Below are 15,828 nucleotides of genomic sequence, written 5' to 3' on the forward strand. Positions count from 1 at the left end.
TCTATGTAAAACAAAGCTTATCTGCCCATATTCAAAGCACAGCTTGGATCTATGGATGTACAATAAAATTTAGAACCACAAATGGTTTGAGCAACAAGGGAGATACATAGAGTAAGCAGGATTAGTTTGGTGTTGCTTCTGTCAGACTGTCATAACTGCGGCAAGATAGGATTAAGGTATATACAAAACTACTCTGGAACAGACTAATCTATGTAAAGCAAAGCTTATCTGCCCATATTCAAAGCACAGCTTGGATCTATGGATGTACAATAAAATTTAGAACCACAAAATACACCAAACTAGTGTCAAACACCGAAAAATAAAAACATGCCAGTAGGCACCACATACTAGGAAAAAGTGCTTTTCCTTATTTTTAACAATATGATCAGAATGCTCCAATTTATAACGGAGAGAGATAAAAACACAAATGGGCAGTATCCATACAATTAAAGTAAATAATAAATAGTCAACCCTAAACCACTGTTAATGATAAAGTAAATTTTGATTTAATAAAAATATATGAAACTTTGCTTTTACTAACAACCCCTAATAATAAATGCAAATATTTTGCACACTCCAAAATGTACATGCATTTTCCTGCAATAGGTATAACAACTTGCGTCAATACATAAAACAAATAAGTTACATAAAAATACAATCCCACTTCCTTTATTGGGTTTCATGATTCAGTTGTTGCAACAAAACAAATATCCCCTCATCTCCTCTTCCGTTACAGAAACCCCCACCAGATACGTTGTCTCTCCTGTAATCATGGAACAAGGAAAATATCAAAGATGGGGAGGGGAAGGAATATTTTAGTTATTAATGTTTTGAGTCCTCTGCTCATGAAGCAGGATTTAGGAGTTTTAATTATGGTAATGTCACTATTACTGATGTGCTGGTGGATATTTTTCAAAAGGAGTTGCCTTTCGGCTACCCAGAAGGGATGATAATAGTGGCTAGCATTGAGGAATTAAAATGTGTGCCAGAAAACTGAATTTAAGCATGTGTTTTGAAACCAATAATGAACATTGGGGGGGGGGGGGTCACCAATTAAGTACCATCAATCTCCCACTTATTCCCTTAATTTCTCTTTTTGAGAAATTATGTAAACAAGATTTGACAACGTTGGATCAGAATTCTGATCAAAAATATCATTTGACTAAGCAACAGAACAAGTTATGGTGCAAACTGTCCCATGAAAACAAAGGAAGTGAGATTGTGTTAAATATTTGGAAAATGTATGAGTATCTGCATAATGAGGAATCTTTAAAGTGTATTTTTTTTTTATTTTAATGTAGGTATACCAAGACTAAAAATATGTCAACCAATCTGGCTTCTAATCATAATTTTCTTCCATCTGTCATTCAATTTTGTCAGGTAAACCAATAATTCCTAATATTTTTATTATTCCAAAAACTAATAAGGAGTTGCACCCCCATTATGTCCAATGGTTAATACTGAGGGATCTAAAACTGAGCCTCAGGTTAACGCGATATGGACTAGATTTAAACACTTCTGATGACAAAGAATGTTCTAAAGGATTCCTGGCTTTACCCAAGTAGAATAACTGAGGTTAAATTTGATAAGGACACTTGGTTTGAGACAGACAGTGTACCCTACCATAAGAGTTTTGGTGATTACATCAATGCCACAAAGAGACAGATATATATGGTTGTGGATTTAATGGATTAAGTTTTATTCAACAATTTTATTTTCTTTGTAGTTCAATAGAAGAAGCAAGAGAGGAGTGTGGCCATGGGGGCTGCACCCACTCCAATTTATGCTAACATTGTATTGCTAGAAACATGTGAAGGATTGCCAATGTTGGGACAATACTGTGATGTATCTTAGTTTCTGGGTGATATTTTGATTTTTTTGGAAAGGTGATATAGCTCTATTACAGGAGTTGAGAGCAACTTAGCCAAACAGCTGACTTTTTAAAGTTTACATTTAGGTTTGATTTCACAAAGTATTTGAATATTACCATCACAAAAAATTTTCTTAAAAGGAATTCAAATATTTACTGGAAAGCAATTTTTCCATTTTTTTCCCCATACACTTTACCAGTTCACATCCACTTAGGCAAAAGAAAAATTTTGGCCAAGGGCCAGTTTGTCAGATAATCAAAATTAATATCTGAAAATGGTGTTTTTTCAGCAGATTCTGATATACTTCCTAATTTCTTTGTGGAAAGAGCTTATGCATCAGAACTGGAGAATGAGACTGAGACAGAGACCCGGAGAATGAGACAGAGACCCGGAGAATGAGACAGAGACCCGGAGAATGAGACAGAGACCCGGAGAATGAGACAGAGACCCGGAGAATGAGACAGAGACCCGGAGAATGAGACAGAGACCCGGAGAATGAGACAGAGACCCGGAGAATGAGACAGAGACCCGGAGAATGAGACAGAGACCCGGAGAATGAGACAGAGAGAGAGAAACCGAGAACTATGTGACTCGATAGAAGTTAAAAACACCTATAAATGTGATACTATTAAAGGGCTATGATCATTCATTATAAGAAAGGATAAAGAGGTAATTGATGAGAATTGAAAAGTAAAGTAGTCTGATTTACATGGAATTAGTGGAAGGTTGGGAGAGTTATTAAGGCTTGTAACGAAAAGGAGTAGAAGTATAGAAAACAAAGCTGATAATACTGGGTTATGAAAGGGAAAGTATAGTATGTACAAACATGGTTCATAATCCTAATGCAGATTTATCAAAGATAGGGCAAGTATCAATGTGGCATCTATTCAGAGGGCAATAAGAAATAATGTGAGGTTCGGCTGCAATACATCTCCAACGGACTACATAGCCTTGCATTTAATTATGCAATTCCTTCTACATTGGGAAGAAGAGTGTCAGCTCAAGTGTAAAATTTATGAACATATTTATACAATTAAAAAAGGGAGCATTGACAATGCATTGGTGTGTCATGGTTTGTAAGGATCTTAAGAAATGTTAATGTTTCAAGAAAAGGTAGCTTTGTTTAGTAGACCGGGGGGGGGGGGGGCATTGGAAAGCTAAACTTGAATCTGCAGTGCTGTTCCAGCAGTTTAAACTGAATGTCATTTAATCCTGAGACCTGAGTAGCAAAGTATCCCTCAACAGTATTTTAACTTGCAGAATGGGTAGAACGTAACCACCTATTCAAACTAGGGAGACTACTTTTAAGTTTAGCCAATGTTAAATTTAGACTATTTATATACAAAAAGATATATAAAAAAGAAAATACTAACTGCCCAAAAGGAGAGTTGTAATGCATGGAATCGACACAAATCCAAATCTTACATTTACCAACACAAGACCCAACACAATACAAGGAAAAGAAATGTTGGCTTGATTTCAAACCAAATTGTAAAAGCTCTATCCCCAAACAGACCTAAAACCAAGGGTTTCACTCAAAGCTTTTTAATGCAAGTTCAAACAGATACAAGGGCTACATTTCAGCTGTTACCAATCACCATAAAAGCAATCAAAATGTTATGTCATTAAAAACCATTAGCACTGCCATCTGGCAATTTCCTTAGATATTAATACACAACTTTTGCTTTGTAGGAATAATTACACATCTTATTCCAAAATCTGTATTAATTTACATAGAATTCCTTGCTCATCACAGGTTTCAGTAGTGCACCCAACATTACCATCCATCCATCTTATCTCCTTTATAATTTAATAAACTGAGCATTTCATTTCAAAGGCTTTTGAAATTCTAAATTTAAAGACGTCTGCTACACCTTATATTTGTATACCTGGCAGAATGTTGAGGATTTTTTTTTATATGGGGCAAACTTCGCCATCTTGGATGTTTGGAATGGCTGTTCATGTAACTCATTCACTCAGATGTAGCTCAGGAACTTTGCACTGTAATTTCCAATGTTCAGAGCCTATACCTTTTGACAGAATTCAATTATGTCCTCACATTTCAAATAAATGTTCATACCTCTGTAGCATAGCAGCTATGAAAGACGTATAAATGGCAAACTCTTCAGCACAAGCCATTTTTACAGTGGTAGTAGTTAGGTTAATTTTATAAGTCACAGTAAACACAGTAACTATTACATTTGTAAGATTTTATAAACAACTTACAAAATCTCTACAACCACTCAAGTTACACACATACTGTCAGCAACATTTTATTTATCTAGCAGAGTGCCTTCAAGAAGGCTAAAGAGTTCCGTCTCTTACTTGGTTGTTGACATATTTTAGAGAAATGTGACAATTACCTCTAAATTAATAATCAAAAACAGCATCCAATATCCATTAACCAGTACTAGACAGAGGTCAAATATTAAAGCAGTTGAGGTTGCCATTGTATAAGCTTCAAGATGAAATATTTTAAAACCTTGTACATAGCATGGTTTTAGAATGGATGTAAATCTGAACAAGCAATATTTGACACCTAGAAGCGTCAGTAAGTGTCAACTCCAGATGCACCTGGAGCCATCACTTGGATATAATGAGTGATATTAAATGGAAAAGGGAGCATAGCCCATTATAAAAATATATACCTAAACATACGTCTGCCAGGTTTACTTTTGTCTGCATAGATATGGTTTCCGAGTGTGCTGCCAAGAATGAGAAACTCAGTTTTTGTAATATCATAACAAAACACTGTTCCCCACAGGGTGAACATCCTGCTGTGGCTCAGCTATCACCTTGAACCTATTTTGTAGCTAGAAAAATAGGCTTCCAAGCTTTTGCCATCTTTATATCCTAATGTGCATGACTGTCACTTGATTCTCAAAAAAAAAATCTGCCATTTATTATAATACTCCAGGGTTTTTAATAATCTTTAAATTTTTAATGTGCTAGTTTCACAAGTTTAGAAAAATTCTCATCTTACAGATCGCTGGGTACCTACACTATTCTTACATAAACTGGTCCCCCTCAGAATCAAAAGCTATTTGCCTCTTAGTTTCTATTACTGAGTCAATATTATATCCCCCTTCTACAAAATTACTCGCCTCTAACTGTTAACAATGTTTTGATTGCTTTTGTGGTGATTGTCAACAGCTGAGATGTACCCTTTATTTACATCTGCAAGTATGGAGCTCACAACACTGAGTAAGCTTTGAGTAAAATATGTGGCTTTGGGTTTGTTATGGGATGGAGCTTTTACCATTTGGTGTGAAATAAATGCAGGAAATGAAGAAACATTGGATTTATATTGTGCTGGGTCTTTTGTTGCTGTGTATACATATACACGCACACAATTTTAGTTTTTGACTGCACCTCACATGATTTTTATGCAAATATGTGTCAGTACAAAAATAATCAAGTTGTGCATTTTTCAGTCGTGGATATACGCACTTTTTTTGCATTTATTTTTGGATTTATTATTAGAATCAGATTTTACAAATAAAGTTTCAAATATTTTGATTATACATAAAAGTGTACATATATTATTCTCTTATACTACAATTTAGGGAGGCTATTTGTTATTGGTTTTAAGGATACTGTCCATTTGATTGGGTTGATTTAAATCAGGTAATTTGTTTTTCAGTTATAAACTGAATGAATGGAGCTTGGTGTAGCCTAATGTTCATATTACTAGAAACAATGGAAAAGCACCTTTTCCTGGTGTGTGGTTCCCACTTTTGTTTAAGAAAACAAACAAACTAAACCGCAGAACTGACCCTGTGCTACTACTAATGGACAGAGGCAACTTTTTAATACTTTATCCCATGTACAAGACTCCTCAAATTACTATCCCGTTATTCTCACTAGGGGAAATTGATAATGATAAACCATGGAATGGGCAAGGCCAATCCAACACTAAGCAGAATAGGTCAATTCAAGCAGCCAGGGACATTTGTTAGGCTTAAATTGCTGCACTAGGGCTGCTAGCCTATTTACCTATAAAACCTTTAAGAACTATATTAAAGCACCTTCAAATTTCTTGTGGTAGACAAATGACTTTTAGTGACTCTGAGGGAAGACTTCAATAGAAAACCCAGTGTGCCATTTTCTCTAGCTGGCTGTAGCAGTGGTGCCTCCTAGACACATTACATGGACAAACATGACTACACAGACAAATGGAAGCAATGTTCACCAGTATTAAACTAGAGAATGTCTGCAGTATTCTCTTGTCTTTTATAGAAAAATAACTCATGACTACCCTCACAATCCCAGAACCTCACACTTAAAAGTTCAGTCTCATCTCAACAACAACGCATGTAAAACTCAGGTTATGTGTTGTAAAATTATTTCTGATATTGCAATAGTATCATGCTTCCATACAAAAAGCCAAAATTCCAAGGCAAAAGGTGACAGCTGTAAATGGAGGAAGACATGAATGAATAGTATGAACCAAGGGGGTGCATGTTGTATGATCGAACGTAATTTTCACAAATGCAAAAAGCTAGTGATGTCACAATGGAGTTTGTCTTTTTCTTCACTGTTGAGACCTCAAAGTTGGTATAAAAGTTTGGGAGGTGTGAAGGGTGTCCACCATATGAGGGTACAGGGGACCTACTCCTGCAAAACAATTGTCAAAACCACCTTCGAACAACTCGAATGTTTACGTTATTTTTCCCCCCCATCATTGAAATTCCTTTTCAGGAGTTGAATGAATCCAAACCAAGGAACAAACAGTGCACATTAAAGGATATTTACAAAATAAAGTGAGATGCATGGTTTCTAGCTGGTAAAAAATAAAGGATATTTACAAAACAAGGGAGATGCAACTGTTTCTAGCTAGTAAAAATAAATTTTTTCTTCTCCAGCTAAAATCATTTTTTTTTTTTGCGCTCATCAAATAAATATTGGAGAGGGGGACTGGCATATAGCCCTTCCTACTAAGTTCAGTAAACCACCTTATTATGGAGAATAGGCTAGGCTCCACTTTCCAGCAAGGTCCGTTTGCCTGTGGTATCAAACCTCTTAATACCCCCAGACTCAAGAGACCAAATACTATCCACTCTGCTAGGCAATATTTGCATGATAAATATTCACCACACACACACCATTCAGAAGTAGAATAATAAAGAGGTTTGTAGAAGGCAAGAGACAATGCAAGACAAAATACTTACAAGCACAAACTGGCTATTCAGAAATACTTTCATTAGGTTAAAAGGAATCAAAAATTGCTTTACCTGCTGTATGCCATGTAGTGCCTGAAGTGAGGCGATCCCTTTCTAGTAAGACTACATTGGTCATTCCCATCTTGGCCAAGTGATAAATGGTTTGGCAGCCTACACTGCCACCACCAATCACTACCGCATCTGTTGATAAAGGAAGAGGCTTTGTTGGGCCTTTAGCTCCAGAACTTTCTTTTTTTAAAACTGTAGTGTAAGGTACAGCTTTCTCTGAAATGTGACCAGCTGCACTGCTGAAATGCCGTACATTTGTCCTGTCCAAGATGCTGAAGTTCTTACAAAAAGCAGCCAACCTCCAGACAGACCACTGATACGCCATATCTATATAAAAAAAAAAAAAAAAAGAAAAGAAAATGAAAGAAAATAATAATTAAAAATGTCCAGAATAAAAACTAAGCAGCATGTACTTAAAACATTTTTCAAATGGAACAGTAAACAAATATTTTCATTTGTAACAATATCCTTAAAAAAAAAAAAAAAAAAAAAAAAAAAAAACTGCTCTATACTTGCAATATTGAGCCGAACAAAAAGCTTGCATCTTAAATCTAATGCACAACTATACTTGAATTTCACAAAGAAAAACAGACATACCATGGCTGGTTTATATGTGCAACTTGCATAGCATGAGGCACTCTACTGTACTAAAAGTGAGCATGTGCAGTTACATAAAAGCTATAAACTATAGAAAAAGGTAAATTGAAGTAGGGAAAAAGGGCATGGAAATGGCTATAAAGCAGCAGGTACAGAGATCAAAAGATGCTACTGGTAAATGACAACATGCCACATCTAACAGACTAGCAGCTAATGGATCAATATGGAACCAAGATATTGCACAGGCATTCGCCAAAATGTACAGCCCACAGCTGGAACAGTAATGCATGGGCTTCTATACTAGTGGATACAGACTTTGGTATAGTATTTACCATCGTAACACAGTGACCCTTCACAGAAACAGGGGACACAATGAGTGTATCATTAAGTGCCAACCTACAGAATATTCAAGTTCCTTGACATATTTCTTCTGCATGTGGTTGAGTGTTCACGTTTCTGTAAAAAGCAAAGTAACATATATATCAATCCAGATCCAGAAGAGTGTATGTGGTTCTCTAAAAAGCAAGGATACAGCACTAAAAGCATGGCTTCTTTAACATGGCTTACCACAAGAAAAGTACTGGGAAGTATAGGTTGCATACAAATGACGCTACTGGCCTGTATGGTATTCCACAACAATGGTTCATTATATGGAAGGAATATCAACCAGTAAACTGCCAAGCAGCTTTTGAAAGCACAGAAGGTGACAAATCGCACTCTGGCAGTGTCCACGAGTCCCACATCTGTCATATAAGTTATCCATATTGTTTTCTCCTACACAGGGAAAATTCCACAAGTCCACCTAATAGGCAAAGGAAGGCACAGTAGCATTGCCACATTTCATCTACAGCAATATGTACCTATGCCTAACCCCTGTTATGGCCCTAATGTGTTTAAGGTGATGCAGGATACCCCCCAGAAGCTGTGATTAATGAAGCAAGCAAGACTTTCCAGGCACCATTACCAAGTACACAAAAGAAGCATTGCAGAAGGAGTTCAGCCAACCAAAAACCCAGTTCTTCTATGTGGACACACCATATACATCATGTGGGGATGGGGTGGGAGGGTAACAATGCCTTGGCATAGCTTGCAAACTCCATGATAGGAAGCAGGCAGTCAATCTTTATTCCAAGAGCACCTAGAACCACAGCATCAGGCCCAGCCATTACATCAACATGCTCCAGCAGCTATAATGGTGATGCCAGTATACAAAACAGCAGCTCAACAACCTACAGGCACTGTTGTGCAAGTATATGGCATCATTTACTGTACTTTTATGGGTTCCAACCAGTACAGAGTGGCAATGTATTGCAAGAACAAGAGTTATTTCTGCATTCTGTTGCCTTACATGTATTGGCAGCACAAGTACAATTGTAATTTTTTTTTATATATAAATTATTAGACCTGATAACTCTTATCACTACTGACTGTATTCTGCATGGCTCTCATTTCTGCTTGCAAATCCTGGTATTTTACGACTTTTGTAATGTCGTATGTATTGCCATGATCATTGGATGTAACAATTTAAGTGGTATGATAGCGAGAGCCACAGCTGTCATCATTTGGAGAGATGCCTAGGGGCATGGACATATGGCTGTCAACACAGCCTGGACACGAGTTTAGAGGTCAATGAAGATGGGAAAACTAAAATTATATATTCTTCTAGCAATGTGCTCAGAATTGTATACTGTTCTAGCAATGTATTGAAATATTTACTACCAGGAAAACCACTGTTACTTCCAGTAAATTCAAAACTATTTACCGAGATGCTTACCATTGCACCTTTAGTTTTACATTTCCATTTCCCTCAGCAAATACAAAGAGCTCTCAAGATTTACTGCTTGCACTTGAACTCAGACAGGTCTTCCTAGAAGCATTAGAAGAGAACTGCCCTCAACCTTCAGACTTCTAAACTCACAATGAACATTTGCTAAAGGAAAATTCATTGCATTCTCAGAGTTCTTATTTTTCAAAGCCACATGCTTACACAAAACATTCACCTATGCAAAAGTAAGAGAATACACCCCAGCTCTACCTGTATTATCAGTGCACTTTTACACCCCACCCCACCCCCTACACCAACACCCCAAGATTACAGGGTATTAATTTGAAAGGCTGGGCAACAGCATATTTTTTTTACACTGTAATGCCTACATTTCTTAAAACTAAAGTAGTAATTGTTTACTTTAGTCTCCATCACATAAAAGACTTAACTATATACTACAAGTCTGCTTTACTATGTTTCATGCAATTTGTGCCATGAACTTTTTATACAAATACTGTTAAAAATGTTATTTAAATGTATTTCTTTTTAGTGCCCTTCCAGACATTAATGGCATAAACTGGGGTACATGCTTTTCAGTCCACCCACAAGTCAAAAGTCTAATTTCTTACCCAGTTTCTCCTTGTAAAATCATATTTCACAAATGTGATTAACATTTCTCTCATTTATTCACCACTTGCAGCATTGCTGGTAGTCTTCCTGCTGATCTTAATCTTCCAGCACCAAATTATGCTTCAAGTCCAAGGTACAAGTCAAAGAACACTGTCATTCAGAACTACTCAGCAGTGTAGCTGAATGAAATTACAATGCTTCACTCTCAGTGCAGGAAACAGTTGCACATACACAGAAAAATTAATAAAATATCACAGTAGAAATTTAATAAGTAGTAATTAGTACGTGAAGTAGGAAAGAAGTAACCCATACCCACCCCAGAACAGGAGACAAACAATATGAAGGTAATATTGTCAAAGTAAAATTTACGCACAGTTTGTATATTGCAATCCTAAAAGTCTTGCTGACATTTTCTGCTAGATTGATTAACTACTGGTCTGGTGTTACAATCTCATTCCCGTAGGTCTCCTCCTCTCAGTCTTTGACCAGGCTTATAACAGTAGTGTCATCACGAATTTGATGTTCCTATTACTCTCATGTCTGGCCATGCAGTCATGTGTCAGCAGAGTGAAAAGGAGAGGACTTAGACACAAAAGTACTCTTTGTTCAGGGTGATACTTCCATAGCCATAGTCTCCCACACATCTTTTGAGGCCTTTTAGTAAGGAAGCTCAGAATAAAAGTGCATAAATGAGAGTCAATGCCCAGTTGAAGTAGCTTCGATATCAGATTGTGAGGGATGACAGTATTGAAGGCAGAACTGAACTCGATAAATAGCAGTCTTGCATAACAAGTTTTTGCCTTCTAAATGGTTCAGTGTTTCATGGAGAGCTAGTGAGATGGTATCCCCTGTACTGCAGTTTGTCCTGTATGTGAACTGCAGTGTGTTCAATGTCACAGGTAAAATTGAGCCTGTATGATCTTTGACTAGCCTCTCCAGGTACTTCATTACCATGGATGTTAAACAGACTGTAGGTAGTCAGAGTTGCTGGCTGTGATTTCTTGGGTAGAAGAATGGTAGTCATCTCCTTGAAGCATTTCGGAGCACTGGCTAGATGGAGCAAGGTGTTGAAGAGGCCAGCAAGTACTGGTGCCAGTGCCGTACATTCCCTTAGTAGCCTGCCATGAGGTTTGTCGGGGCCAGCTGCTTTCCTCAGGCTGACACATTTTAGGGTTCTGTTGACATCGATTGTATTGAAGCTCAGAACTGCTGCATCCTTGTCTTAAGGAATTCTGCATGCTGTTTTGTTGTCAGCATCAAACCTACTGAATAATTTGTTCAGTTAGTTCAGAAACTCTATGCTGTCATCACATGAAGTTGATGTAGGCTTTTAGTTTGTGATTGTTTGAATTCCTTTCCATAGTTACCTGGTAGCCTTCTGGTCCCTGAAGTGGCTTTGGATTTTTCTGCCATAGGATCATTTTGTCTCTCCGATACCTTTGTTCAGTTTGGCTCGGACCACAAAGCTTCATATCTTGGGATTTAAAAGCTGTGATTCTTACTTTCAACAGCTCGTACACCTCACTAGTTAGCCAAGGTTTTTGATTTGCCTGTATGGTGATGAGTTTGGTGTTTATTACATCCTCCACATACAAATGTAAGCTGTGACTGACTCAGTGTGTCCAAGTCAACATGGTTGTTTTGTCACAGCAGCCTCTCTAAATACTGATCGGTCTGTACAGTTGAAGCAGTCTTGTAGAGCCAAGAATGCTCCCCTCACGTCAGTTCCTTGTTTTCTAGCCAGTGTAATGGTTTCAATATAGATTTATAAGCTGGAACCAGCATGCTAGCTAGGTGGTCAGAGCTCCCTAGACGTGGATAAGGCTTTGCTTTATATGCACCTTTGATGTTCGTGTAGACCTTATCCAGTATTTTAACCCCTTTGTGGCAAAGTTTACATGTTGGTGGTAGTGGGGTATGTTCTTTCTTCTAGCCAATGCCTCAGCTTTCTCCCTCTCAAAACATTTTCCTTTTGAATGCTGGAAAAGGCTTCACTGCCACAGTCTCTCTGCGCTTTATTATCAGAAAAATGGTAAGCAGAGTCCTCTTCTGTTTGATGGTCCACTGTTTTTGAACAAACTTATTTTCTAATTAGCCTGTTCATGAAAAAATGCCTTTGATCCTCTAGGAAAAAATTATTCTGAAGAGAGATTGTTGCATCAGCTTGAATCCCAAACCTGGTTCTCAACATTCCCCAACTCCTAGGATAATTTGCTTTTCTGCCTGGTGTAAACAGAGTAATCATTTGCCACAAATACCCACCTCCAATTTTTAATACTCTGCCCTTTTTCCCACAGATTTGCCATCAACTCTTTCTGCTGGTAGGATTGCATCTTTACTAATTCCTGTTAACTACCACTTTTTCATGGCCATATTTGTATACTCTGGATGTGGTCCCTTCAATTAGAAAACCCTTCCGTGGAGTACCAGTCCAGTTGGTTATTTGTGCTTTCATGCAATTAATACAGTCTGTTCCTTCTAGTTTCTCTGCTACAGCAGAAAATCTTTGTTTCTCTGTGCTATTGCAAAAGTGTCCCAGTCAGCCAATATTTTCTTAATTTCAAACTCTTGAGTTTTGCAGTTTTTATCTGAAGAGCTGCTTGATGCTGCTGTCATTTTTCCAGACTTTTGTTATTGGAGTTGATACACTCCTTTAATGCTTCATTTAGTTTAATCAGTTCAGAATAAATTTAAATTTTCCTCTAGATTACTGGAAGCCACCTCTTGTATCAAAGCTGGAGCTTAAACTGCTTTTTGCTGAACAGCTGTAGGATTCTTCCCAGTCAGCATTTTCTCTTCACTTCAAGTGGACATTTTTTCAAAGCTCCAAGTTTCTTCTTTGCTGGCATTCAAACAGTGTACTTAGTAACCAGTAACTTAATTTTAAGAAAGCTTGCAGAATTACCAGACCACCTCTCGGACTTTTCTCTCTTCATAATAGAAGAGCTGATTTTAATCCATTTCAGTGTACAGCCATCTACGAATTCCAGTTGTATTATATTTTATACACATGGTCAGTCTCTTCCACCCGCCAACATTCTACAAACTCTCCTTTATATTTCATCTCCCCCTTAACTGAGGGCTTTATATGAATCAGCTACAATACAAATTCCATATCCCCCAATTCCTAGAATTTCAATTTTTTTAATCTTTTTAGTTTCTTCCAGTACAGCACCCCCCGCCGCCCCGAGGCTTACCTGCTCTCCTTTCAGCATTCCCTCCCTATTTCAAAGTTCCCATGTATGTACGCAGTATTTAGAAAAAAATATGCATGTGCTGTCAAACATTAAATTATAGCCACTGATGATAAATTATGCAATGGTGCACTACGGCTAAAAAATTAAGAACTGAAAAGATTGATAGCAGTACTCGGAACACTGAAGTTAACCAACCCATCCAGCCACAGCCCACGGGGTCATGATGTCACATCAATAGTGACCATGTAAAGTAAGCACCAACACCATCTTGTGGCCAACAATCTAGCGCAATAATACAACAGGACATAACCACAGATAACTAGAGTGAGAAAGTTTAAAATATAAGCCAAGAATCAATAACCCAAAAATGTGCCCTTTGCAATTTAAACTGCTTTACAGCTTATTAATACTGCAGTAGTGATTCTAGAAAAGATGAACCAAAATGAGAGATCTTCCCTGCCTACCAACTTTCAGCTCACCTCTATGCTCAATCATCATCCACTGGCATACTATCCTCTCAAAGGCCTGAGGATGGAGGAGAGAGTAATAAAATAAATATACACACACACATACACAATATATATCTCCATATATATATATATATATATATCCATGTATAGGCACACATATATTGTGTGTATGTACGTGTATATATATATATATATATATATATATATATATATATATATATATATATATATTCATAGGTACTAGGCAATCAGCAGTGTGGCTCTGAGGGTTTGGGATTTCTTTAATTGTAGCATGTCCAACAACTCTGGGTTTGACATGGCCTTGTATGTTAAGCAGATATCGCCTCTGAGTACGATATGCGACAGAAAATTCACCCCACTCCAGCTATACTCTATCTCCCATCCAATCAAGGTTCCTTTTGAAGAGGGCCAATGAGGTGCGATGCTTGACATGTATGGGCAGTCTATTCCAGAGCAAGGAGTATCGCTGGGTCAGGAACCTATCCCTCCAGCATGTTTTGTTCATTGTGATGACAAGGTTTAGATCCCTGGAGCGCGTGGCTCTGAGGGATTGGGATTTCTTTAAGTGTAGCATGCCCAACAGCTCAGGGTTTGACATGGCCTTGTATATTAAGCAGAGATCGCCTCCGAGTAGACGGTATGCCATAGTATAGCTGGAGTTAAAAAAAAAAAAAAAGATTTAAGAGGGTCAGCATATGTCATCTGCTAACTTTGTTAGCCAGAGTCCCTTCGAGTTTGCCTGTACTTCAGAGAAGTAGATGCCAAACAAGAGTGGTGCCAGGACTGAACCCGGAGGTACTCCACTTGTCTGGAGCTGGATTCAGCTACTTTTACAGTCTGGGTTCCGTCAGTAAGCCAGTTGGCAACTAATCAAGTGACATAGGAATTTATGCCCAGCTTAGTAAGTTTATCTATAATTCCAGAGTGGGGGATAGTGTCAAAGCCATTGGCAAGGTCCAGATAGGCTGTGTGTGTGTGTGTCTGTGTATATGTGTGTCTGTGTATATATGTACACACACTATAAATAGTGTGTGTACATAATATATGTATATATAAAAAAAAAATCTGCTTTTACTGTGTGTGTGTTTCTTCCTACTTTATTTTGCTTTTGCGTCATCTTAAAAGTACTCAATTGTATTTATTACTGCTTGGTGCAACTCATTCCAAGCCTTGCACTTGGGCTTCAGACCAATTGTTTTAAATTAGGAAGGTTTGTGGTCTGCACTGTGGTGGCAGGACAGGTAGTTTACATCCTTCTAAGTTGGGAACTGCTGATTGAGGGCTCAGTGTCTGTTATTCTAAAAGTGTATTAATTCTGTTTTAAGCACTTGGGCTTCAGGCCAGTTATTTTACATTAAAAGGGTTCATGGTCTGCACTCTTGTGAGAGGAGAGGCTGGACTCTGCCCTTCTAGCTGGGAATTTCTGGTTAAAGGCTTAGTGCCTGCATATCTAAACTGCTTCTTACTGAAATTTGTACACCTTGTTTGCTGTAGCATAGACTAGATCCAGGCCAGCTGAATCTAGCTTTGTTTGTATAACCTGAGCACTAATCCAGGCATTCTTTAAACGTATTCAATTGTATTTATTACTGCTTGGTAGTAACTTGGTTAAAGTGTAGCTATCATTCCAAGTCTTTTGGATTAAGCACTTGGCCTTCAGACCAGTTGTTTTACATTAGGAAGGTTTGTGGCCTGCACTGTGGTGGCAGGACAGGTAGCGTACATCCTTCTAAGTTGGGAACTGCTGATTGAGGGCTCAGTGTCTGTTATTCTAAATGTGTATTAATTCTGGTTTAAGCACTTGGGCTTCAGGCCAGTTATTTTACATTAAATGGGTTCGTGGTCTGCACTCTTGTGGGAGGACAGGCTGGACTCTGCCCTTCTGAGCTGGGAATTTCTGGTTAAAGCCTTATAGTGCCTGCATATTTGAACTGTTTCTTACTGAAATTGGTACACCTTGTTTGCTGTAGCATAGACTAGATCCAGGCCTGCTGAATCTAGCTTTATTTGTATGCTGCTTGTTTGTTTGCTTGTTATTTCCCTGAA

General features: G+C 37.8%; 1 protein-coding gene across 1 annotated transcript in view; it reads right to left on the reverse strand.

Moving 5' to 3' along the window:
* The window catches only part of SARDH (sarcosine dehydrogenase), a 2,624,838-nt gene that overhangs the window by 2,584,975 nt on the left and 24,035 nt on the right, over positions 1–15,828 (reverse strand). The window contains exon 2 of the mRNA XM_044058055.1: positions 7,106–7,429. Within this exon, the coding sequence (XP_043913990.1) occupies positions 7,106–7,427 (322 nt within the window). The 5' untranslated portion in view covers positions 7,428–7,429. The remainder of the gene's footprint in view (positions 1–7,105; positions 7,430–15,828) is intronic.

Source organism: Protopterus annectens, chromosome 16.part0 (assembly GCF_019279795.1).
Source record: "Protopterus annectens isolate FY-2018-M chromosome 16.part0, PAN1.0, whole genome shotgun sequence".
NCBI classification, from domain to species: Eukaryota; Metazoa; Chordata; order Ceratodontiformes; family Protopteridae; genus Protopterus; species Protopterus annectens.